Below are 26,946 nucleotides of genomic sequence, written 5' to 3'. Positions count from 1 at the left end.
CAGAGATGGTCCCACATCACTTCCAACCAATGGGTTCTGGAGGTGGTGCAGGACGGATACACTCTGGAACTTATCTGTCCTCTTACAGATTCTTTTATGGTTTCCCCTTGCAACTCTGTAGAAAAAAGAGCAGCGGTGCAATCCACTTTACAGTGGTTGATCGATTTGAAGGCTGTTGTTCCAGCCTTTGTATCAGGAAGGTAAGGGCTACTACTCCATTTACTTTGTGGTACCCAAGAAGGAGGGCTCCTTGTGCCCTATTCTGGATCTGAAAGGAGTAAATTGGTCTCTTCGGGTTACTCACCCCAGGATAGAATCCTTACGGTCGGTGGTCATAGCAGTTCAGAAGGGAGAGTTTCTCACTTCACTCAACCTCACAAAGGTCTATTTACACATTCTGATTTACAAGCAGCAGCAGCATTTCTTGTGTTTTGTGGTGCTAGGTTGCCAATTCCATATTCAGGCTTTACCTTTTGGCTTGGCCATGGTGCCCAGAATTTTTCCAAGGTAATGGTGGTTGCGGCCACTGCACTTCGCAGGGAAGGCATCTTAGTCCATTCATGCTTGAACAACTGGTTAATCAGAGCCAAGTCGGAGGCAGAGAACCATGTGGTATCGATCAAAGTGGTTCAACTTCTGCAGCACCTGGGATGGGTGGTGAATTTAGTGAACCAGCAGGCTATAGATTCTAGAGTATTTGGACTTCTGATTCGACACAGCTCAAGGCAAGGTGTTTCTCCAGAGCAGCTTATCCAGAAGATTTGAGGACATGTCTGAGCCTTGCAGGCAGCAGTTTATCCAATGGTATGGCCATACCTCCAGATACTGGGCTTGATGGCAGCAATGCTAGAGGTAGTACCATGGACAAGGGTGCACATGCGCCCTCTTCAAAGGTCTTTGTTGGCCTGGTGGAATCTTTAGTCTCAGGAGTATGATATGTAAGTGACTTTGCCAGTAGAGGTGAGACAAAAATTACTTTGGTGGTTACAGAGGGATGGATTTGGAAGTTCTTGACTGGATAGTGGTCACAACAAATGTGAGCCTCCAAGGCTGGGGAGCTCACTGCTAGGAGTTGGTGGTGCAGGGGCAATGGTCTCCCAAGGATATGCCTTGGTCCATCAATCGACTGGAAGCCCAGGCGATTCATCTGGTGCTCTTGGAGTTTGTGGACTGGTTAACCAGAAGAGCTGTGAGAGTGATATTGGACATCACGGTGATGGCATACCTAAATCATCAAGGGGGGGACTCTGAATGAACAAGTCTCTCTGGAGATGGCTATCCTCCTGCTGTGGGAGGCGCAGCATCTCTAGGCACTGTCAGCTTCCCATATTGCAGGGGTCGACAGTGTTCAGGAGGATTATTTGTCATCACACGTCGAACCCAGAAGAGTGAGAGTTGGCCCCCAAGACCTTTCACCTCATTGTGGCTCAGTGGCCTTTCCTGGATCGATGGTGAACTATGAGATTGCAAAGGTGGAGCACTTTTACAGTCGAAAAAGAGACTTTTGAGCACTCAGAGGAGATGTGCTGGTTCAGTTTTGGCCAAGAAACGAGTTTCTCTATGTGTTTCCACTGTGGCCGATGATCAGCAGGTTGCTCTAGAAGATAGCACGGCATCCAGGTTTAGTGCTGCTAGTGGCTCCGGACTGGCAGTGGTACTCTGCTCTTCTTCGTCTTCTGGTAGAAGAGCACTGAAGCAGCCTCCTCACAGGAAGGTCTGAGTAAGGGATTGGCCCTGAATACACTGAAGGTGCAAGTAACAAAGTTGGCATGTTATAGGGGCCGCATGCAGGGGAGATCTCTGTCTTCGCATCAGGATGTGTTTAGGTTTTGGAGAGGTGTGAAGCATATTAGGCCTCCGTTACATATACCGGTGCCCCTTTTGGGATTTGAATTTGGTCCTTTCCTTTTTGGCGGGTTCAACCTTTCACCTTCTTCGACACCTTTCCTTACATTTGTTGACCCTGAAAACGGTGTTTCTAGTCACTATTTGTTCAGCACAGCGGATTTCACAACTACTGGCCTTTTCTTGTAGAGAGTCCTTCTTGGTCATCAGTCTGGAATGGTACAGATAAAGTCTTGTCTTCTTTCTTCCTGAAGGTGATTTCAGATTTTCACTTGAATCAATCTGTTTTGTTGCCATCCTTGGATAAGGATTTGGATGAGCAGGAATTCAGGATATTACGCCCTCTAGATGGGTGGCAGCATCTGTTGCGATATCTTAAAGTTACCAATGAATTTCACAAAACAGATCGACTTTTTCCTTCGTGGAGGCGTAAAGAAAGGGGAAGCAGCTTCTCGCGCTACAGTGGCTCATTGGATTAAGGAGGTTGTGACAGTGGCTTATGTAGATGTGGGGAAGCCTTTAATGAAGCAAGTTAGGGCGCATTTGACCAGGGCGCAGGCAGTGTTCTGGGCAAAGTTATGGTTACTTTTGCTTGCAGAGATTTGTTGGGCAGTGATGTGGTCTTTCTTGCATACATTTGCCAGGCATTATCAACTGGATGTTGTGGCAAGAGAGGATACATCTTTTGCTAGAGCGGTGCTACTGGGAGCACAGGCAGCCTCCCACCCTTCTGAGGAGTAGCTTTGGTACATCCCACTAGTGTGGACTGGCCTGCCTGGATGAAGAGGAAGGTGAACGTACTACTTACCTGATAATTTCCTTTCCTCTAGGACAGGCAGGCTAGTCCACCATCCCACCCCGGGCTGCCTTTTCGTGATCATGCTTATTCTGACTTGTATGATCCTTGTCAGGTGTATTTGTGGTAACAGCACAAGGATCCTAGATAGTTTCTGGATCAGTAGAGAATCTTTAAGTGGATTCCTTCTGTGGGATAGTCCTATTTATTATTTTCCTCTGTTATTGTTGTATTCATTTCATGCTGAGTCCAGTGCTTCCGTTTAAAAAAAAAAAAAAGAAAAGAAGAAACAAATATGTTTTTCCACACTAAAAAGTGAATTTTAAAAGCCTGGTGTGCATATCAGTTAGGGGATGTGCAAATATGTTGGGCTGGGGTGTGCTGAGTGGATTTTAAAAGTCGCCCGGATACAATCGTATCTCCCACAGCGCACACATCCCGGGACTTTTCAAAAAGGGATGGGGGTGGGGTTTGGGTGGGGCATGGGAGAGTTTCCACAAATTTGCACATAAATAGTTCAGTGATCTGACATGTGCCAAGGGCCCCTGTCACATAACTTTACTTCTGCTTTGAATGGCGTGCAAATAATAAAAATAACGAACTATTTTGGAGGGATATAAGGGTCTGGGGTAACTGGGGAGGTGAACAGGCTATCAAACTAGGGGGGTTTGGAGGACCTAGCTGGTAAATGAGCGAACTGGGGAGGAATTGGTAAAGCAGGTAATGGCATCGGTAAAATTCCTTTTAAAATTTCCCCACTTACACAGTAGCAGCAGCTTTTGTGCTCACAGGTGCGTCCACTTAAAATTGGGCACACTTGTGCGTGCGGCCAGGCTATTTTATCGCAAGTGTGCATATACACATTTATAAAATAGCCATGTCCCTGGGTGTGCCCGTGTGCCAGTTTGAAAGTTATCATCCCTTTCTTGTTAGGTTTGAGTTGGTTTTATTTGTCCACAGTTGGCTTTTGAAGAAAATACTGGTAGGCTGATGTATGTGCAGGGCTATATAGGCGTGACATCAGCAAGTCCGTGATCTCCGTCTCCATCTGCCGGTTGGAATGCATAACCCATTAGTTTAGACTGGCCTGCCTTTCCTAGAGGAAAGGAAATGATCAGATAAGGAGTCATTTCACTATTATGGGTGAAAGCACGAGTTGCGTCTGTGTGTGTATGACAGAGCATATGTGTGAGAACATCTGTGTCTGTATGTGGAAAAGTATCTATGTGCCTGTGTGTGTGAGAGCATGAATCTGTATGTGTATATAAGAGGAGAAAGTGCACCCTCCCTGCCCCCCCTCACTAATCCACTGAAATCTCAGAGTGACTGGAAATCAAATGTTCCCATGTATGGAAAGCAGGGATTTTTAAAATACTTTTTAGTTTTAATGATTAAGTGTTACTTGATGTCTGCTATTTTGAAATATTATTGCTTGCAAAATTGAATAATTTTTATACAAGTTTTTATTTATTGGCTATTCTATTAACCACCTGTTTTGAAATATTCTTTGTATTAGTACGTTTTTACTATTATGATTGATGTTTTATATTCCTTGATTTTATTGTTTTGAGGAATGATGATGATTCTTTTTGGATCAAAGGTGTCTTCTGCCAGAAATGACTGGGAGAGGGCATTTGCCTGGACGTTCCTAGAGGCTGGCCGGTATCTCACTTCAAAGTCAAAACGTGCAAAGAACAGGGACCACTGGGCTTGGCAGGCATTCAGTCGTTGTGCATGATGAAGTGCTCTGTTTTTGTGGTTGGTGTATATAGTAATACGGTGTTGTGCACTCTAGAGCCATTGACACCACTCCTCAAGTGCAAGCTTGATGGCCAGTAGTTTTTTGTCCCCAGTTCCATAATTGCGCTCCATGGAGGAAAACTTCCTTGAGAAGAAGGTTGAAGAACCCCAGCACTGGAGTGTTCGTTCAGCATGGCCCCTACCCCTAAGGAAAAGGCATCAACTTCCAGGATAAAGGATGTGTGGGATCCGGGTGATGGAGGCACGGTTCTTGTAGGAAAGCTTTCTTTAATTATTGAAAAGCAGTAACCACTTCTGACAACCAAGCTTTGGTATTGGTTCCCTTTCGGGTGAGTATCATGAGTGGAGCTGCAATCCGGGAGTAATTGGCTTTTTAAACAGGCATTTTATAAAGAGAACTGATAATAGGAAACTATATAAAGCTGGCATCAGAACATCAGCACCCAGCACTTAATTCACTATGTGCGTATTTTTTATCAATCATCACTAACCTTAGATAAAAATATACAGAGAGTTTACATGTAAATTAACACTGTTACATGTATTAAAAGGACAAGATTTATGACAATCATCAAATAGTCTTTATTTTGGAAGTTTATGTAACCGGAACCTTATTGGCACTATTGTATATCGTATTACCCAGTTCAATTTTTAACATTACTATTTGTACCTTTTTGTAAACCGTTGTGATGGTAAATAACTTAACGACAGTATAGAAAAGATTTAAAATAAATAAATAAATAGCATGCCGGAAGTAGTTTGTGAAGCCCAAGACTCTTTGCAGGGTGCGAAGACTGGAGGGTTGCAACCAGTCTTTGATACACTTGACCTTGTCTGGATCCATTTGGAAGCCCCTGCTGGAAATGATGTAGCCTAGAAAGAGTAGACTCTCCTTCTCGAAGAGGCATTTTTCCAGCTTCACATATAATTTATTTGCCCGTAGCCTCTGGAGGTCTTGGCGCACATCCTGCTAGTGGAACATGAGGTCCTTTGAGAAGATGAGAATATCATTGAGGTACACGATGACACAGTCGTACAGGAGGTCTCTAAAGATTTTGTTCATCATTTTTTGAAATACCACAGGGGTGTTACACAGGCCAAAGGGCATCACCAGATATTCATAGTGTCCATCCCGCATATTGAACGATGTCTTCCATCTGTCCCCCTGTTTGATCCGAATTAGGTTGTAAGCCTCGCAGAGGTCCAGCTTCATAAACACTCTAGACCCCTTGAGGCAGTCAAAAATCTCGGAAATGAGCAGCAGAGGGTATCTGTCCTTCTTAGTTATTGCATTCAGTCCCTGGTAATCAATATACAGGTTTAAGGAGCCAAATTTCTTGGACACAAAGAAGAACCCCACCCCGACAGGAGACGTGGAGGACCTAATGAAACACCAGTCAAGGTTCTCCTTGATGCACTCAGACATCACCGAGGACTCCAAGACCGATAAGATGTATACTCTCCCCTGGGGTGGTTCAGCGCTAGGTAGTAGATTGATAGCACAGTTATACACTCTGTGGGAAAGCAGAGTCTCTGCCTTTTTCTTGGAGAATTTGTCTGCATACTTGGTGAACTGGGGAGGCAGTCCCATCAAGGTCGTTGCCAAGGGCAGGCTCAGTAGAGGCTCAATACGTTGCAGGCAGGAGTTGTGGCAATGGGCCCCAGCTCACAAGCTGTAGCAAGCCCCAGTCGAAGTGAGGGGAGTGAAGTTGTAACCAGGGTAGCCCCAGCACAATGGGGTGTACTGCCTTGTCAATGACATGGAAGATGATACTTTCCACATGCAAGATACCAGTGTGAAGGTACAAAAGTGCTATGGCCAAGGTAATTTGGCTGGGGAGCAACTCACCATGAATGGAGGAGATGACGAGAAGTGTCTTCCTGGAGACTACTGGAAGCTGCAGATAGTCCACAAGGACCTTCATTATAAAGTTTCCCTTGGCACCCGAGTCGACGAGTGCCAGGTGGGAAACTCGTGACTGTCCATGAAATGGCCATGGTACAGAAGAGAGGGGGGTGTGAAAAGAATGGAGCCAGCACAAATTGTCTGTAGGGAGGATGCAATTCCCAGGCTCACTGCTGGAGGCGGCGATTGTTTCTCCCGGCCAGGTTGATGAGCACATCCAGGATCTCAGGAAGTTCCCGGGTGGCTAGCTATTCCTTTACCAGGGACGACAGACCCTTCAAGAAGATACCAAGAAGGCTGTGCTCCCTCCATTTCAACTCTGTAGCCATGGTCCGAAATTCAATGACATAGTCCATTAAGGACCGATTGCACTAACAGAAATATAGGAGGTCCAAACCCATAGTAGCCAGCCAGCCAGGTTCATCAAACACTAGCTTGAAGGCCTTAACGAATTATTGCAGATCTTGTAACAGGCAGTCCCTGCGCTCCCACAAGGGAGAGGCCCAGGCCAAAGCCTTCCTATCCAGGATGGAGAGTATGAAGGGAGTCTTGACAGAGTTGCTGGGGAACTGTGCCGGCTGAAGGGAGAAATGCATAAAGCATTGGTTCAGGAATCTGCAGCACTATTTCAGATATCCCGCATACTGGGGATGAACCAGTAGTCATATTATGGACGCCGCTGGTGGAACCAGAGGCGCTGCAGGTGGTGGAGAGGGGAGGTCAAGGCTGCAGTTGCATCTAGGCAGGCACTGAACCACTCCAGGGTGCCCACCAAGAGCTCAAGGAACTACTGCTACAGCTGGATCATCTGTGCCAAGCCAGAGATGGCCTGGAGACCCGAAAGTTCTGCCAGGTCCATGGCATCGGCAATCTGTTGCAGAAGTGGATCCTTGGACCAAGGTGGGGGTTGGCATAACCCACAGGGAGGAGCCCTGTGGGTCCCCACCATCAGCAGTCAGAGCTGGCTAGAGAAAAGGCCCAAAAGGACCTTCACCAATACCAGCTCTCATTCCCCTTAGGTTGAGCCCTCGGGTACCTAGACTTAGTTTCACCTCTCCTCAGAGGCCCGTATCTATCGTAGAAGGTATGCAGGCCAGCAGGAGTGAAATGGAGTCAGTTCAAGCAGAGGTCAGGGTCGGCAGCAAGAGAGCAGAGACTGGGGCAGGTTGTGGTCAGGGGCAGGCGGAGTTCGTGCAGTGTCATGGTCCGAGCCGCGGGCTGGGCAAGCAAAGTTCAAGAAAGATAATGAACAGGCAGTGGTCAAAGGGTAGGCAGTGGTCAAGCAGCATCTAAGAGCAAATCCAAAATCAAGTCAGGAATTCAACCGAAGACAGAGTCAAGAGTCCTAACTGAAGTCAAGACAGGAGTCCAGTCCGAGGGGGTGAGGCGAGACAAAACAGGGCAGGCTGGATGCTGAAGACAGACCAGGGACCACGAAGACGAGAACTCAGGAAAAGACCAGACTGAGGAAGGACCAGAAACAGACACAGGCACTCAGATGACACACCAGGGACCACGAAGACAAAGACACAGGATCAGGAGCCAGGAACGGAGAGGCAAAGCGCTACTCTAGGGAGTTGACCTATTGCCAGGCATCTGAGGAAGGTTCAGGCAGGCCTTATACAGTGGAGGCCCCGTGATGTCATCAGGAGGCACCGCAGTGGATTTCCCACTGCAGACCCTTTAAATCCTGAAGAGTTGCGCGTGTGTGTGCCTAAGGATGCTGGAGCAGCGTCCCTATCGTGGCGTGCCAGGTCTGCTCAGGTGTGGCAGCCTGCCGCGGCGTCAGCAGGCTCCCTCCATGGCTCGGGTCTGGAAGTAAGTGTCGGCCGGTTGCGGAATGGACCTGCGAGCAGCCAAACACAACATATTCAGCTTGGAGAAGAGACGGCTGAGGGGGGGGGGGGGGGGATATGATAGAAGTCTGTAAAATAATGAGTAGAACAGAACAGGTAAATGTAAATTGATTGTTTACTCTTTAAAAAAAAAAATACAAAGAATAGGGAACACTCCATAAAACTAGTAAGTAGAACATTCGAAACACATTAGAAAAACTTGTTTTTCATTCCATGCACAATTAAGCTCTGGACTTTATTGCCAGAGGATGTGGTTAAGGCAGTTAGCATAGCTGGGTTTAAAAAAAGATTTGGACAAGTTCCTGGAGAAGAAGTCCATAAATTGTTATTAACCAAATAGACTTAAGCCCAAATTTTCAAAGCCCAGGGCGCAAAAACCGGGGGATACGCGTGCTGAGCGCATTTTAAAACGGCCCGGCCATGCGCTTATCTCCCAATATGTGCCAAAGTGCCAGACTCCTTGAAAGGGATGGGCTGGGGGGTGGGGGCAGGGCAGGGGCCAACCGGGGCAGCAGCCATTAGGCCCTGACCTGGGGAAGCACACACCAGCAGCCGGCCGGCACGAGGAACTTACTCCTGCTCAGAGGAGTGAGTAAGTTCTAAAACAAAAAAAAATTACAATAGTTAGGGTAGGTTTAGGGGTTAGGAAGGAGAGGGGAAAAGGGAGGAAGGCTAGGTAGGGGGATTGGAAAGTTCCCCTCCCAGTCCGCTCCAATTAAGGAGCGGACTGGGAGGGAACTGGTGTAGGCCCGATTGTGTCACCATTCGTTATTTTTTTTTTAAATCCCCCCTCTTTGCGTGCGCAAGTTGCCACTGCCCACACATGTGCATGCTGATATTAAAATCGGGCACGCATGTACGCGCAGGAATCGTATTTTATAATGTGTGCAGCAACGCGTGCATGTTATAAAATCGCCGCGTCCGTGTGTGTGCACCGGGAACCATGTGCACATGGACGCACGTGCGGGCCTTTGAAAAGCTAACCCTTAGGGAATAGCCAGACGTCTTATCCCTATGTGATAGCAGCATGGGATCTATTTACTGTTTAAGGATCTTCCCAAGTTCTTGACCTGGATTGGCCACTGTTGGAAACAGGATAATGTAAGATGTGTGGAAAAGTTTGCTCTGGTGAGGTTGACTCAGTCTATGGGGAAGGCCCCGTAGGCCCTCACTGACAGCTGGCAGTAGTGGCGTTGGTGAAGGTCCAGGGCCAGGCTAGGATCAGAGGCAGACAGCAAGCTAGAAGTGTCAATGTCCAGGCAAGGGTGGTCAGGCTAGAATCAGATCCAGAAGTCAATCCAAGGGCAGGCTAGAAGACAAGGAGAAGGACCTACACAGCAGGGCAAGCAATGGAAACGAGATAGGATAAGACGAGGTGGGCTGGATTGGAAAGACAAGACAGGCAAGGCTGGAGAGAAGAGGCAGGCATAGGCACAAGATCAGGAAGCAGCAACTCACACTACACATTGGATGCAGACGATCCTTGCTGAGGCAAGGAAGGAGTGGCCCGGGAACCCTTTCAGAAGGGAAGGAGCTAGTGACATCATCTAAGAGCGCTGCGGTCTTTTTCCACCGCAGGCCCTTTAAATGGAGCCAAGTTGGACGAGCACACATGCCTATGGAGGAGCAGTAGCAGCAGCAGTCCCGGCGGCGTCTTGCTGCAAGAGTGAGCTCCAAAGGGGACCCGCCACGGAGGGGAGGCACAGCTGTCTGCGGCATCGGGGGTGAGTGTGATAGCCTATGGGGATGTCTCACAGGCCGGCAGATATAACAAATACTAGGCTTGATGGACCTTGGGTCTTACCCAGTATGACAATACTTATGTTCCTCTGTAAGGAAATTGCTCTTCATGTAACTTACTACCCAGCCCAAACCTTCTAGGACTTGAATCACTCTGACCAAGGCTGTCTGGCTCTCCTGAATCAACTTGGCCCCAATCAGCCAACTGTCCAGATACAGATGAACCATGATATCGTCTTTGTAAGATTGCCACAAACACCATCATCACCTTGATGCTGTGGCGAGCCCAAAGGGGAGGTCTCTAAATTGGAAATGCTTTGTTAGAATGCAAAATTGAAATAACCTGTGGTGATCCTCGCCTATGGGAAAGTGGAAGTAAGCTTCTGAGATAACAGAGCAAAAGGTTTCCATACAGAAGCAGGGGATCTGAAGACATCTGTTTAACCCTTTGAGAACAAAGATGGGTTGGAAGGAGCCATTCTTCTTTGGAACCACAAAATAGATGAGATGCTATATTTTGTCCCCCAAGCTTCAAATGCCACTGGGGCATCTAGTATAGCAGTTATGGCCACCCCCTTGCAAATCAATTGGCAGGGATACACCAAAAAGGGATCGGAGACGTGCGTGGCAAATTCCAAGGAATATGCATTCTGTGCAATGTCCAACTTTTGCCATGTCTGTGCCCTACTGATTGATGCATGTGCTTTCATCAAATAAATGATGAAACTCCCTCTCTTGCCCTGTATATTTGTCTTGGTTAGGATATATGCTCTACCAAGAAGGGACATTCTGTTATAAGTTTTTGTACAGCATTGCATATGTCGAGTAGTACTAAAAAAGTAATAAGCAGTAGTAAAGTTTAAAACACAAAGGGCCGGATTTTAAAAGGGTTACGCGCATAAGGTACGCGCATAACCCTTTTAAACACACACACACACACCCCCACCCGCGCGCGCCGAGCCTATTTTGCATAGGCTCGGCGGCGCGCACAAGCCCCGGGACACGCATAGGTCCCGGGGCTTGCAAAAAGGGGCGGTCAGGGGCGTGGTTTTGGATCGGGGTCGTGTTCGGGGCATGTGGGCGGTCCGGGGGCGTGGCCGAGTGTCCCGACACAGCGGTCTGTGTCAGGGCCTGCCGTGCCGGCGCGTGTAAGTTACTACTGCCCGGAGGCAGTAGTAACTTTTCAGATAAAGGTGGGGGGGGGGGGTCTAGATAGGGCCGGGAGGGTGGGTAAGGGAGGGGAAGGTGCGGGGGGGGGTTGGAAGGAAAGTTCCCTCCAAGGCCGCTCCGATTTTGGAGCGGCCTCGGAGGGAACAGGCAGCGCGCGCAGGGCTCGGCGTGCGCAAGTTGCACAAATGTGCACACCCTTGCGCGCACTGACCCCGGATTTTATAAGATAGGCGCGGCTACGCGCCTATCTTATAAAATCCAGCGTACTTTTGTTTGCGCGTGCACGCTGTCTTTTAAAATGTACCCCACAGGATGGGGAAGCCAGCAGGAGAGGCAGGGAAAGGAGGAGCAAGATGGGTGAATGGTAGGATATATCGGGATAGAAAGGGAGCGGGATTAGTTGGGAATATGAAAATAAGAATGGAGGCTTGGAGAGATTTCCTTGTGAATGTTACTGGGGCTGTAAGTGCCAGAGGGAAATGCTAGCAAAAGCAGCTTAAGAAAAGTAGGTGCATTGCCCTGGCTGGCTAGGGGGTCGGGAATTTGGCCAAGGAGCTTTTTTTATTTTATTTTTTTTTCCTGAACAAAATGATGGGCATCGATCCAGTAGGGCACCACACACGATACCATGGTTCCCATGGAGAGCAGGCATGGTAATCATCACCCAGCATGAATGCCCTATGCACAGGGTAGATGTTACCCTGGCACTCATCTCAATTCAGTATCTGGACAACCCTCCGAGAAGAACAGGATTCTTGGCCAAAGGCTTTGTGTTGATGTGGTGACCATGTGCCTGCCCCAAAGAGCTTCCAAGGCTTGCTGTAATGAGAGAGTTGGGGACTCTGTGTTTGCAACTCCTGCCTGTAGCCAGGTTCTGAACCAACTTATCTTGTTCACAGCCTACTCATCCCCCTCTGGAGAGCAAGAAACTGTAGAAGGAACTCATGTCTGTGCACTGCTTGTTTGCCAAGGGAGGGGAAGGATTCTCCCCTGTGTTGACAAGGATTCCCTCTCGGAACAGGGTTCTGTGGTTACTGCCAAGCTCGCTGAAAGGTGGAACTGGTTTCCCTGCATTCCAGGCCCTGGGGCTTTCTGAAAAGCAGTGTACATGATGCTCTGGACTGGTCTAAGATTTCCAGACCAGTCTCTCCTAAGCAGAGACTGAACCTTATGCCTGACCAGAGGGATGGCTGTGGTGTCATGTCAGAGATGAGAGGAATGAAGGGGGAATCCATCCTGGTGTAGGAGGTCAGTTGCAGGGGGAATGATTTCATCACCGTGTTTGAGATTGGCAATGGAAGGACTGAGCGAAACTCCGTTGTAGTGGGGAGAGGATGAAGGAGACTCAGTTGTGATGGGGAGGATGAGGGAGACTCATCATAGTGTGTGTGGTTAGCAGGGGGCGGGGGGTGGAATGAGAGAAACTCCATTGCAGTGATGGGGATGGAAGAGACTCCATTGAGAATTGTGAGGTTGGCAAAGGGGGAATGAGGGCGACTCCATTGTGGTGTGAGGTCAGTGATTGGTGGTGGGGATGAGGGAAAATCCATTGCATTGTGGGGGGATGAAGGAGACTCCAGTGCGTGGTTTGCGGTATGTGGAGGAGGAGGGAGTCTCTTTTGCACTGTGGGAGATTTAGTGAACTCTAAGTTGATTATAATTTTATGTTTTTAGTATCACTGTCACACTCCCCCTTCTTTCAGTTGATGGCTCTTTTCAGTGCTGTCTCTATTATCCTCGAGATCTGCCCCCGGGGACTTGGTATAATAATCAACTGAACCAGCCTCCCTGAGGAAAGGAAAGCATTATTCTTTCAGTTATTAGAAATAGGAACAGTAATTACAGCTTGGCAGGGTGTCTGCTGGTTGTCACGGGTGAGCCCAGTATGAAAAGCCCTGTGCAATTGCACAGTGAGAAATGACAGCCAGAGAGCAGGGAGCACCTGCCAGGAACAGGCAATTCCAGGATCCACCAGTACATGAGCACAGACCAGATATACACAGGCATTCAGGCAGGCATGCGTGCTTGTCCTCAGATTTGCAACCCCTGCTTCCTTTCTGGTGTGTGTACGGTTTGCTGCAGCATCCCCTTGGCTAGCCTACTCTCTACTCACCAGGATGTCCTTCCGCCGCCGCGTGAAACTCAGGAAGGTCTCCATGATCTGCTCCCTGGTCCTGATCTGTTTGAAGTCCCGTTGGACTGTGCCCCCTTCCATCTGCAGACAGACATAGACAGCACTCAGTTCCAGGCTCCACTATGTGCACAAGGATTAAACCTACAGCAGGAAAAAGTCAGTCTCCTAATCTTCATGCCTAATATTTTAAAAGCATTTTTGTCCATCTGTCTTGCCTCATTTTTCTCCTTTGTTCTTTTTCTCTTTCCAACTCTCACCCTCCCTGTTTCCTCTCAGTCTTATTTTAACTCATAAGAAGAAGAAGAAAATAACTTGAGAGCAGTGATCAGATGGCCACTGAAAGAGTCACTAAGCAAGTCCAGGTCATTTGATCAGGCTCAGCCAGGCCTGATTTTACACAGTGAATGCTGGGACTTGAAGTGTCCTGCTGTTATTGGAAAACATTGGAACTACAAGTCCATAGATACAGCTGGAGCAAGGGGTAAAACCAAAACTGGCAGCCCATCCTTGATGAGCTGGAACTATCTGGTAATCCTAACCTAATCTCATCTCTTGATTCTCCTACTTCTCAAGCCCATGGGAAACCGAACTCATTCGGGCTCCCCTAAGAGCTCATATTGACATAAATGATGCCCAGAGCGGGCCACTCACTGTGATGCCCTCGATCCTGAAGCCCAGAGTGGCCGTGGAGCTGATGGACTCCCTCCACTGCATGTAACGGGGCTTGGTGATGGCTCGCTGTGCGTGCTCTTCTGCTGTGGGCGCCTCCGGGTCCACATTCACCATCTTCTGGTACATGTCTTTCCTGGGTGTGGGTTTCTGAAGGGCTTTGGCCAGCTCCTCCTCCAGGTACGTCCTGAGGGGGCAAGGCAAGACCTTGAGAAGTGTGGCTATAATGTACGAACTTCTACTGTGTGCCCACTAGGGGGTGCTCTCCCCCACCCCCCTTTTTTTATTTTATTTTTTTTTTTTTTAATTAAGCTGATGGCTGTGGACCAAAAGGGGGTGGGTCCAGTCCTGGCTGCTGCTACCATAGTTATCTGTGCCACTGCCTCAATTATTATTATAACACATATCAGCCAATGCCTCCCTACATCTACTGTTATATCTGAACCACCACCAGCGTCCTGCCTTCATCTAACAGGAACACCTGTCCAACCTTTTGGCCAGTGCCACTACGGCTGTGTCTTCTTTAGAAAGAGTCACCATGTGTCCGTCTCATCTATCAGTGCCAGCATCCATCTACCACCAGTGGCACTGGGCACATCCTAGCCAGCAGCACTTGAGAACCTCGGTAACGCCCGGTTAGGAAACAGCCTCACCTTAGCAAAGCAATACCTAAAAGGTAGAGAGCTGAGATGCTTCTTTAGCAATAACCACAAGAGGGCTTTCTGGCTTGCTGCTGGAGTCATGAGGCTGGAGGGCAGAAAGTTTGGATGCTCTCTCTCTCTCTTTGTGTACAGAATGAGAAACTTGGACTCCTGCCTGGTGGTTTTATTCTGTTGTGGAACCATTTTCTAGGTATGCTAGTTAATCGCGTCATCTTTTCTTTGTCAAGAATCAGAAATGTTGCTGTGCTGTGGGGTTGTGTTTTTTGCCTGGCTCCCGCCATGTAGCCTTTCCCAAGGAAAGCTTACAAAAAGCATGCCCGTGGAATACGCTTCCCATTTAAAACAATAGGTCCTGGAACCCAGGAGTAATTTTCAGATCTGGTTTACAAAAACAGACTCTGCATCCTACTGACACCCCCCTCACTCCAACTAGGTGTACCCTGGCCAATGTTACAGCAGCAAGGACAGCCACAACTTCTCTTCTGAGTTTATCTGGTTCTCAAGCAAGCAAAAAATGGCCTGGCCTACACCGCAGTACTGAAGGAATAACAAAGAACCGGCTACCATCTTACTGTTCTGTCCTAGGGATGACTGGGAAATGAGGTCCTAACCCATAGGAAATCTGTGCAGTGGATCACTCATATGGGCATCAAAGAACTCTATTATCATAATCTGCTAGCTGTTGATAAATAAAGACATTGGGCCTTCCCAACTACACACCTTACCCGAGCTCCACTCTCCTCCCAGGGCCAATGTGTTCACTAGACGAACTAGGCAGTTGCCTAGAGCCCCAACCAGTAGGGGACAGCAAAGAGCAGCCATGTGGGGCCAAGAGGAGTAGAGTCTGGGCGGGCTGTGAGCAGAGCACATCCAGTTCATGGTCAAGAGAAGGCTCAGCAACCGCGAGCAGTGCCCATCCTGCTCGCGGCCAAGAGAAGAGATACGGTGGGCCGCTGGCAGCGCCCATCCCGCTTGCAGCTGAGAGAAGCAGACTCAGCAGGCCGTGATTGGAGCTCATCCAGATTAGGCCAAGAGAAGACTCTGCTTCTCTCAGCTGCAAGAGAAGCAGACTTGGCAGGCCGCAAGCTGCACCTCTGTTTGTGTGTGTATGAGACAGGGGGAGCCTGTGTGAGGAAGTGAGAGTGTATGCGTGAGAAAGGGAACCTGTAAGGGTGTAATGGTGTGTGTGCCAGAGAGAGATGGAAACTGTGTGAAGGGGGGTGTACAAGAGACAGAGTTTCTATTTGAGGAGGTGTATGAGAGAGAGGCAGAGGGAAGGTGTGTGTGCGTGTGTATGAGAGAGAGGGAGCCTTTATGAGGGAATGTGTATGTGAGAGAGAGAGAGAAGGAGCTTGTATGAGAGTGTGTGTGAGAGGGATTGTATGTGTACAAGAGAGTGATGCTGTTAGTGAGAGGGAGGGAGTCTGTGTAAGGGTGCATGTGTGAATGAGACAAGGAACCTAAGTGGGTGTGAGAGACAGGGACGGTCTGAGTGAATAAGGGCATGTGTATGTGAGGAAGAGAGGGTGTGAGAGCAATAGAGCATATATATGTGTGTGTGTGTGTGTGTGTGTGTGTGTGTGTGTTTAGTAGTGTGTGCAGGGGTGGGAGAGCCTGTGTGCATTTGTGTGTGAGAAAGAACAAACATGTATAATTATGTGTGTGTATGAGAGAATGTTTGTGCACACAACAACCCCTGCTCCCCACCTCATCAGCTGATCCACAACAAGCTCAGGACATCTGGAAAGCAAAAGTACCCAGGTAGTTTTGGGTTTTAATTATTGGATATCACTCTATTTGTCTGCTATTTTGAAATACTCCTTTTACTAGTATGGTTTTACTATTATTGATGTTTTATATTTCTTCATTTTATTGTTGCATAATTTTTACTTCTGTGTGTGTGGGTCGAGGGTGGGGCCTGGACTTTTGGGGGGAAGGTGGCGCAAGACAGAAGGTTTGCTTAGGGCTCCTTGCACCTGTCCTGTCTCCTCCTTCCTGCCTCTCTCTGAATTTGTAACATTCATGCTTGAATCCTGTCATGGTTTTGCCTGCTCTCACTTTTGCTGCCACCCTCCCATTAAAGAAGCATTTCCTCTGAGCCTCTGTTCTTCCAACCTAATTTCATGACCTCTTGTCCTTCAGCTGCTGCTCCAATGAAAATGCTGCCACCTTGTGCCTTAGGGAAGCCTACCACTATACACTGGTCCCTCTTCATAACTCCTTTTTCTAACAAACCTGGTTGTAAAACTAAAGCTATGATTTTCTCCCCCTCTCTTTCCCTTTTTACTTAAGAGGAGATTTTGAGCTTTAGCCATGCAGCTGGACTGGTTTGGGTGAATTGAGGTAGGTTTTTTGATGCTCACCTGACTCCCATCTTGCAGTCCATAATGCTGGGACACTCCAGCCCCTTCAGGAGGTCTTCCATCCTAATGTACTTATCCTGCTCCTTCTCCACCACACCATAGTAGGTCGGGACATAGGGCCTCATGACATCCTCCATGAGAGCTTCCAGGCAGGTGTTCTCTACCTGGCTGAACTTCTTCAGGATCTGGCCCCTCTCACTTGGCTTAAAGTTTCCTGGGGAAGAGCAAAGGATGAAGACATCCATTACTTCAACTGTATGCCCTCAGATCTTCCAAAGATTGATAAGCAACTCCAAGTCATAAAAACATCGACTGAGCAGGTCCTGGTTTTAAGCCCCAGTCCATGCAGGTGCTTTTAGTTCTGCTGCTGGAAATCTGAACTGTATGCCCCGCATGCTGGCCCATCGGGACATGGAGCCATTCAATAACTGTAGACCTCCCAGGCTGGAATTGGAAGCCTAGGACAAAAAGCCCTGCCTGGATGACTATCATAATAACAGGAAATGATGGCAGGAAAAGACCAAATTGGCCTATCCAGCCTGCCCAGTTGTGATTCTTTCACTTTGGCGAGATGAGCATGTAAATCTCCATACTCAACTCAACACCAGCTCTTCCCCATCCCTGCCCATCAAAATGTCTTTTACCTGAACTTTCAACTCATTTCCTGACTCTCCTACTGTGGCACTGCCATTCCCAGGGATATCCAGACTCTATTAATGTACTGGCCTCCACTGGCAGGCCATTTCAGGCCTTGTCATCATCATCTCAGATTCTTACAAAAAAAAAAAAAACCAACCCCAAATCCAACATCCAGGTCGTCTTGTATGCCTTATTACTAAGTTTTATAATAATCCACACATTTAGCAAAACTTTGGAAGCCATTGTGCAAAACACCTGGCTCCTCCTGCTCATTGAAATTTAGGTTTTAACCATGGTGACTCCAATTAGGTTATCTCGTTGCCTGATGCCGTTTTACCACTAATGTCGAGGTTGTTGTAAGCACCATTCCATGCAGGTCACCTGTTAGCTAGCCCCATGGCCTGTGGTACCACTAAGTCATGCTTCTGCTATCCTTTTCCCCCCCCCCACCCCCCCCCCCACAACCCACCCCCCCCCCCCCCCCCCCCCCCCCCCCCCAAATAAGAATCTTCTGTGTTTATCTCATAACGTTTTGAAGTCTATTACTGCTTTGGAAAGACATTCCAAGGGTCCACCACCCTTTCCTTAAAAAAAAAAATATTTCCTGACATTGTTCCTGAGTCTTACCTCTCTTGGCATTTCATATCATATCCCCTAGTTCTACAAATTCATTTTAATAAAAAAAAAAAAAAAAAGAAGTTTGTTTTTGGTGTATTACTATCATTCATATATTTAGATGTCTCTATCATATTCCCCCCTGTCATGACCAAGAAATGGCTTCCTCCTCACCTTCGTGGCCTGCAAGCTGCACCCAGGAATTCTGTCTCTTCAAGGACCAATGAACCATAGTGAAGAATGTTTTCCAAGACTTGGTCTATGAGCAAATGCAGAGAAACAATAACATTAGCAGGAGTAGTAAGGATGAATGTGTCAAGGGAAGCCACTCTTTCACCATTAGAAATGGAACAGAGTGGCACCTTGCCAACCCTAACTTGGAATAAAGTCAGGGCCGGTGCTTCCATTAGGCAAACCAGGCGCTCACTTAGAGTTGCCAGACCTTAGGGTGAGGGAGAACAGCAAAAAGCCACCAGCACCAGGCCCCTGGCGGAACCCATCCTGCGGGCGGCTGAAGAGAAAGAACAGGCCCTTGGGCCACCAGCACAGCCCATCCTGCCAATAACCAAAAAGTGCAGAGCTGCCACTCGCGGGAGACTTTCAGGGGAGGGGAAGGATGCAAGACCACAGGCTGCCTAGGGTAGAGGTGGTTAGCTCTGGTCCTTAAGGACCACAAACAGGTCTGGTTTTCAGGATATCCACAATGAATATGCACGAGACAGATTTGCATTCAATGGAGGCAGTGCATGCAAATCTCTTGTGCATATTCATTGTGGATATCCTGAAAATCAGGCCCGTTTGTGATTCTTGAGGACGGGAGTTAGCCACCCCTGACTTAGAGTGCCTATTACTCTTGCACGAGCCCTATAAAGAGTGACCTGCTGGGCCAACCTTGGGCCTCCTAACTCCTACTGCGAAGTATTCCACAGGTTTATGACCAGGAGGCAGGAGTGGCCAGCTGGAGCCAGACATTCTTTGCTGAGCCCTCCTGGTTTGGTGTGGTTTCTGCCTCCCATGCCAGAAGTTTAGCAGTTCTTTAATTCTGCAGTCTATCAACATTCCTCTTCTGAACTTTTTGTTTAAAAAAAAAACCCTCCCAACCACTAAAAATCTATGCGAGGAATGATACACAAATACCTAGCAAGTTTCACTTCAAGGGGGGGGACTGGATCTGTCACAGCTGCACTATAGCCTCTCACATCTAGAATAGCCAGTAGCATATAATACATGTGCGTGTATGTATGTGTGGGTATATATGTATGTATGTATGTATGTATATTATGTAGATATACACACACACACATCTTTTTTATAAAAATGTTTGAGAGGAATGTACACATTTTAAGCCTTATCCACACTCTAATCACACACAAAAAAAAGCTTATCATGTACCAACGATAAAAGCATTTGGCAGTCCACACCAGCTGCTTAATTTATTTTTCTCTCCAGCTAGCACAGACTGTCAGCATCTATTGCCACCCAATAGTTCTGTAGGTTTTTATTTGAGCAAAATTGTAATGTCTGATAGAAGTCCATTTTTAAAGGGATTTATGCAGGCAAACCTGTTTTACCCATGTTACTCGACGCTCTGCAATATGCCCCCCTTTAGCAGGCTGCAAGTCTGGCTGTTGCACAACCTGTGGACTTTTAGTTGCATTGAACGGAGGTGCTCCAGAGGGCGGGCTGAGGTCGAGGAGGAAAAGCATACCCTTAGATTGCATTTTCGTTTCGTTGCACAACTCTACTCACACAAAGCACAGAGGCAAGTGACCGTGATGACTTGACGCCAACAGCAAGCATCAGTGTTAAAGTCCGCATATTTTCCCTTTGAGAACTAGTGCAAACCCCACAGTTAAATGGTAGGCACAGTCTGCCCCACTGCAAAACAGGTTGAAAATTGCCAGCGTAATTGTTAAGATTCTAGAATCCTGGAAGGAGAGGGGAGGAAGCAGGGTCAGCATGAGCAATAGGTAGGACTAGGCGGCCACCAAGAGTGCCGGAAGCGGGTGGGGAGCCGTAGGTGGACGCGAGGGCGCCATTTTTGAAATGCGTAAAGGAGGCTGGAGATGCAAGTGAGGTATGACAGTGGTCGCGGCATGCGAAAGGAGGTTTGTCAAGCAGGAGAGAGAGAGAGAGAGAGCGCCTGCCACATTGCACCATGCTGGTAGGAAGGGTCCCCAAGAGGTCATCAAGAATCATAAAAAGAACCCCATGAGGGGCACGTAGTAGGCAGGATCTGCTGACCCTAATCCGGATGTGCTGACAGCGCTGTTCTGGTATACTGTAATTGGAATACAGTTTACTCCAAGCCTATACCCAACACATGTTACAACAGGCCTAATGTCATATGGGTTTTCTAAGTGTCTCTTTTGCAGGGTTTTCTGGTTGGCACCACAGTAGTGCATATAAATATATTATACATGTTATAAGCAGGGGAGTAGGATAACTGAAGTTGGTGGTGCACCAGTAAATGTGCTGCTGCTAGGTGCCCTAGAACACAGTACACCCTTCTACATTACCCTGTGAGCACTACTTTCCTATCAGTTTTATGCTCACAGCAACCCAATCCTTGGAGGGAAAATTAGCTAAATTTACCCCTTAAAATAATCTTCTAATCTACTAACAGCAGTTACAATAAAATATGTGAATGAAAAAATATTTTCTGCAAGATCATTCTAAACCTCTTTCTGCATGAAAATTAAATTAATAAGGGGCAGAACTGTTTAAAATAGAAATGAGGGAGGATCATAATGCCGTAAAAGCCAGTGATAAGTACTATCATTTTCACAGCAAGAATTCAAGTTACACAAGAACTGAACCTTTAAAATACAGACAAACCCTCACCAAATGCAAAATAGAAATGTGCCAACACCAACTGTACTGGAAACCACAAGCTCAACTGTATTATGCAGTGCAACAATGGAAAAACAGAAACATCATCATTCCTCGCAAGACATCAAGCAATAAAACCAAGAGATATAAAACATCAATCATAATACTGAAACCATATTAATAAAAAAAATGTCAAAACAGCTGAGCATTCAATAATTAAAAAATGTTCTAATATTTTCCCAAAAAGCCAATGAACATTTCAAAACAGAAACATCCAATTATACCCAACAATTAAAACTAATAAGGATTAAAATATTACCTGCTCTCCATACATGGGATCTTTTGATTTCTATTCACCCTGAGATTATCGTAGATTAGGGGAGGTAGGGCCACACAAACTATCTCCTCTCTCTCATATTCACACACATACTAACACATTCATTCTTTCACATACTCCCTCTCTCATATACATGCCAATGCTCTCACACACACACCCTCTCACACATACACACAGGCTCTCTCTCCCTCACAAACACATTGTGTATGTGTGTGCACACGTGCCTGTGAGAGCCTGTGTGTGACACACCAGGCCCTAGAACACTAATACACCACCTACTGGGCAAACAGAACAAGCCAGACTGCTACAAATCCATACAGAGAAACTACATGCTAGTAAAAATACTGCACCTCTGGCTCACAATTGCATCAAAGACAGATGCTTACCTAATACAGAATAAGGGTCTACAAATTAGAAACAGAAACATGCAGGCAAAACTGAAATGGAAGGCAGAGAAACCAGACTCTTGTGAACTTTGCAATACTGAAGAAAAAGCAAAATACAAATATATAAGAAATGCACATTCCCAAAGATGGCATATTCCTATGGCTGAAGGGCACTTTTTTTTTTATCTTTGTTGTCTGACTTTTTAGTCCCAGTCTCTTTTTTTCCCTTTCTCTGTCTTTTCCTTATTAATTTTTCAGGGTTTCTTTTATTCTTTCTGTTTCTTCTCTCTCCTCCTGTCTCCTTTCCTTCCTCCTTCATACACACACAGGCTCTCTCTCATATGCGCAGTCTCTCACACAAGCTTTCTCTCACACAGGATCTCAATCTTGCATACTCTCCCTCACATACACAAAGGCTTCCATATGCTCTTTGTCATATGCAGGCTCTCACTCTCACATACTCTTACATGCAGGCTTCCATTCTCACAAACACACACACAGGCTCTCTTTCACATGCAGTTTCCCACTCTCATACATAAGTATACACACAGACACTCACTCTCACTTTCTGTCTCTCACATGCAGGTTCCCATTCCCTCCCACCCCTACAGACCAACACAGGCTCTCACTTTTTATATTATCTCTTACACAGCTTCATATTCCCACACAAATACACAGGCTCTCACATGCAGACTCCCACTCCCATATATACATACACACAAATCGGCTCTCATTCTCACTTGCAGGCTGCTATTATTTCCAGACCCATCAGAGAAGCCTACAAAGGATCACTGACTGTTCCCCCAATTAAATCTACTCACCATATTACACTCAGAGACCGGGCTTTCTCTACAGCGGGCCCCGCTCTTTGGAATACCTTACCACCTGATCTCAGACTTGAACATTGCCTATTAACATTCAGAAAAAGGCTTAAGACCTGGCTATTTCAACAAGCCTTTCCCGAAACTAATATCCAAGGAGAGATCCTACAGCAATCAAGCACTCCAGAGTCTATTATCCATTGAGAGACCTTACTGCACAATGTAAATAAATTCCATAAAGAGACATTACTGCACAATGTAAATAATCTACCTCTGTAAAGATTTATATTTATTCTTGTCTATTCTTATCTTCTTTCTCCCCCAGTTTCAACAACCTTGTTATATTGTAACTTTTTACTTCCTCTGCACTGGTTAAAAAGAACAAAGGTATTGCACCCCCCTGTTATTTGTAAACCGGCATGATATGATTGTATCATGAATGCCGGTATAGAAAAGCTTTAAATAAATAAATAAATACATAAATAAATAAATAAATAGATAAATAAATAAAATTATCATTCACACACACAGGCTCCCACTCTCACATGCTATCTCACATGCAGGCTCCCATTTCCACACACCCAAATACTCCCTCACACACACTCGCAGGCTTTCATGTCCATATGCTCTCTCTCTCTCCGACATACACATACAGCCTCTCACACTCACATATTCTCTCTCTTACACACACACTCTCACCCAGGCAGGCTTCCATTCACATACACATACCCAAGCAGGCTCCCATTCACATATACACACACACACACACATACAAACACAGGCAGACTCCCATTCACACACACACACAAATACAAGCAGGCTCCCATTCACACACACATACACACACACACACAAACACAAGCAGGCTCCCATTCACATACACACACACATACAAACACAGGCAGGCTCCCATTCACACACACAAACACAGGCAGGCTCCCATTCACACACATACACAAATAAAAGCAGGCTCCCATTCACACACACAAACACAGGCAGGCTCCCATTCACATACACGCACACACACACAGGCAGGCTCCCATTCACACACATGCACACAAACACAGGCAGGCCCCCATTCACACGCACACACATATCCAGGCAGGCAGGCAGGCATACACACATACACACACAAACACAAGCAGACTCCCATTCACATACACGTGCATACACACACACACACACACAGGCTCCCATTCACACACACACACATACATAAACATAGGCCGGCTCCCATTCACATACCACCAAACACACACACAAACACTGGCAGGCTCCCATTCACACACACAGGCAGGCTCCCATTCACATACACACACACACTGGCAGGCTCCCATTCACACACATACACAAACACAGGCAGGCTCCCATTCACATACATGCACACACACACAGGCAGGCTCCCATTCACCCTCACACAAACACAGGCAGGCTCCCATTCACATACACACACACACAGGCAGGCTCCCATTCTCACACACACACACACATATCCAGGCAGGCAGGCTCCCATTCACACACACACACACATATCCAGGCAGGCTCCCATTCACACATACACACATACACCCAGGCAGGTTATCATTTACACACAATCATAAAATACAGGCAAGCTCCTCATTGCAGTATCAAAAAGCTGGCACATTGATTGTATCTTCTCCTCACATCGCTATCATCAGAAACGAACAGTATTTTTGATACTGCAAAGCTACCCTGAACTATTCAATTCATCATAGTGCTGTTTGACTTCTCTCTGTAGTGACAACCGAATAACACTTTATTTGAAAGATCAGTTTATTTCTGAGTTCACACAGTCTGAATCAAGGAAGCTGTTTATAAATATTTTAAAGGACACGTAAGCCCCTGATGCAGCCCTTTCCATAGGCGAAACTCAGCCAGAGTCAGGCATTGGGATAATTGATGTTTGTAATTCCTTTCTATCTCCTGAATAAATAATATCCAAGAACACAGACGACTGGTCTATGGTTTTTTATCCACCTCCTGGCTTTTATACACCATCTTCTGTACTGCTTTCTGGGACCTTAGATTGTAATTCCTCTGGCGATATGTATATACTTACAGTACTTGAATGTAATCCGCTTTGAAGCGTTGAAAAGCAGAATATAAATAAATAAAGACAAATGAATACATAATTTTACATTTTAGGTGGGGAAGTGTGGTGGAGGCACAAAGCTATAAGGCTCAGCTGGGCACCTAATAACCTTGTACTAGCTCGGAACAGATGTGCTTCTTATTTACAAAAGTGGAAGTAAGAAGGATGCTGGGAACTACAGGCCAGATAGTCTGTGATGAGCAAATTAATAGAATCATTGCTAAAACAGAGGATAGTGCAGTTTATGGAATCCAATGGATTGCAAGATCCGAGGCAGCATGGTTTTACCAGAGGTAGGACTTATTGGACTATCAATTTATTTGATTGGGTGACCAGAGAATTTGGGTCAGGAGAGAGAACTGGATGTAGTGTACTTGGATTTTAGTAAGGCCTTTGACACAGTTCTGCAGAGGTGATTTGTAAATAAATTGAGCACCCTTGCTATGGGCCCTCAAGTGACTGAAAGCGTTAGAAACTGTTTGAATGGAAGGCGACAAAGGGTAGTGGTAAATGGAGTTCACTCTAAGAAGAGGGGCTATTACTAGCAGATATGCCGCAGGGATGTCCTTGGATTGATTCTTATCAATATTTTTGTGAGTAACATTGTGGAAGGATTGTCGGGAAAGGTTTGTCATTTTGCTGATACCAAAATCTGCAACAAGGTAGACAGCCAGGAAGATGTCAAAAACATGAGGTGGGATCTAGCAAAACTCGAGTAATGGTCTAAGGTCTGGCAGTTATATTTAATGCAGAGTTATTCTTTTAGGATGCAAAACCCCAAGGGTACAGTATAAGGTTGAAATTCTTCTAAGCACAAAAGAAGAGTAGGATCTGGGATTGATCATATCTACTGATATTAAGGTGGCCAAACAGATGGATAAGGCAACAGCAAAAGCCAGAAGAGGAATGGTCAGCAGAAAAAAGGAGGGGATTTTGCCCATGTATAGGTCCCTGATGAAACCTCACTTGGAATACTCTGTACAATTTTGGAGACTGCACCTTCAAAAGGGTATAAACTGGCTGGAATTGGTCCAGAGGGTGGCTTCTAAAATGATCGGTGGTGTTTTGTTCTGAAGCATGTGGGGACAGATATAAAGATCTGAACATGTATATCCTAGAGGAAAGGTGAGGTAGGGGAGATATGATAGAGACATTTAAATACCTCCAAGCTTTCCATGCACAGGAGGCGAGCCTCTTTCAACAGATGGGATGAGGGTGAAAGAGGGTAGACTCAGGAGTAATCCAAGGAAATATTTCTTTACAGAAAGGGTAGTGGATGCATGGAACAGTTTCCCCATGGAGTTGATGGAGACTAGAACAGTATCTGAATTCAAGAAAGCATGGGATAAACACAATCTCTAGGGATTGTAAAGGTGAATTAGCTGGTGTGGATAAGCCGACTAGGTAGGCCATATGGTCTTTCTGCCTTTATGTTTCCATGTTTCTACGGGAAAAGGGGTCCAGGACAGAGAATGAGTAGTAGAATCTGAGAAAGTATAAGACTGAGACTGAGCGAAGGTGAGTCTGATAACAGGTGTAGTTTCCTTAGTTTTTGGAGAGGAAGGAGGCTAAGAGCTATGGGAGGACATGCTGGTAGGTGGCGGGGGAAGGGAGGGCCAACTTGGCACTACCCTGGAGCATTTGGGGGGGCACCAACCCCCATGTTCACCTCCCCACTGACCCATACTATGCCTGTGTGAGACACAGAGACGCACAGTGAGACAGAGACTGTTTCTTACTGTGTGTTGGTTATAGGAAAACCAATAAAAAGTAAGCATTAGAACAAGGATGGGGCAACACGGACAGTAACATTTAAATGGGCACAGAGGGGTACATATACACATGTATGTGGGTGCATGACCAGATACACGGCGATTTTATAACATGCGTGCACATACGTGTGTATGTTAAAAAATAGCCCTGGCGCATGTATGTGTGCACCTCATTTTAAGCTTGATTGCACACAGCCGTGTAAAGTCAGGTTTGAGTCACATAAGTGAGGAAATTTTATAACAGTTGTGCGTCCATCGTATGACCAGTTTCACGAGTTCAGTCACCAGTTTGACCAGTGTTCAGTTAGGTCCTCCAAACCCGCCCTGGTTCATTAGCCTGCATCCGCCCCCCCCCTTGCCCCAGTTAACCCAGACCCCTCAAGCCCTTGCTAAATATCTGTACATTTAATAAATCAAACTTGCACCTCATCCACAGCAGAAGTAAATGTATGCGGCCCTGATCTAGGCACGTGCCCATTCCATCCCTTTTTTGTCTGTTGAGAGATATCTGTGCGACATAAAATCAGGT

General features: G+C 46.5%; 1 protein-coding gene across 1 annotated transcript in view; it reads right to left on the bottom strand.

The window, feature by feature from the left end:
- The window catches only part of LOC115096619 (inositol-trisphosphate 3-kinase B-like), a 78,594-nt gene that overhangs the window by 5,487 nt on the left and 46,161 nt on the right, over positions 1–26,946 (bottom strand). The window contains exons 3-6 of the mRNA XM_029611504.1: positions 18,331–18,415; positions 16,903–17,116; positions 13,860–14,064; positions 13,188–13,289 (exon numbers count right to left, since the gene is read on the bottom strand). Coding sequence (XP_029467364.1) covers positions 13,188–13,289; positions 13,860–14,064; positions 16,903–17,116; positions 18,331–18,415 — 606 coding nt within the window. The remainder of the gene's footprint in view (positions 1–13,187; positions 13,290–13,859; positions 14,065–16,902; positions 17,117–18,330; positions 18,416–26,946) is intronic.

This window comes from Rhinatrema bivittatum, chromosome 8, assembly GCF_901001135.1.
Source record: "Rhinatrema bivittatum chromosome 8, aRhiBiv1.1, whole genome shotgun sequence".
Lineage (NCBI taxonomy): Eukaryota > Metazoa > Chordata > Amphibia > Gymnophiona > Rhinatrematidae > Rhinatrema > Rhinatrema bivittatum.
Note: the sequence above shows the minus strand (reverse complement) of the source record. Positions and strands in the feature narration are given on the sequence as shown.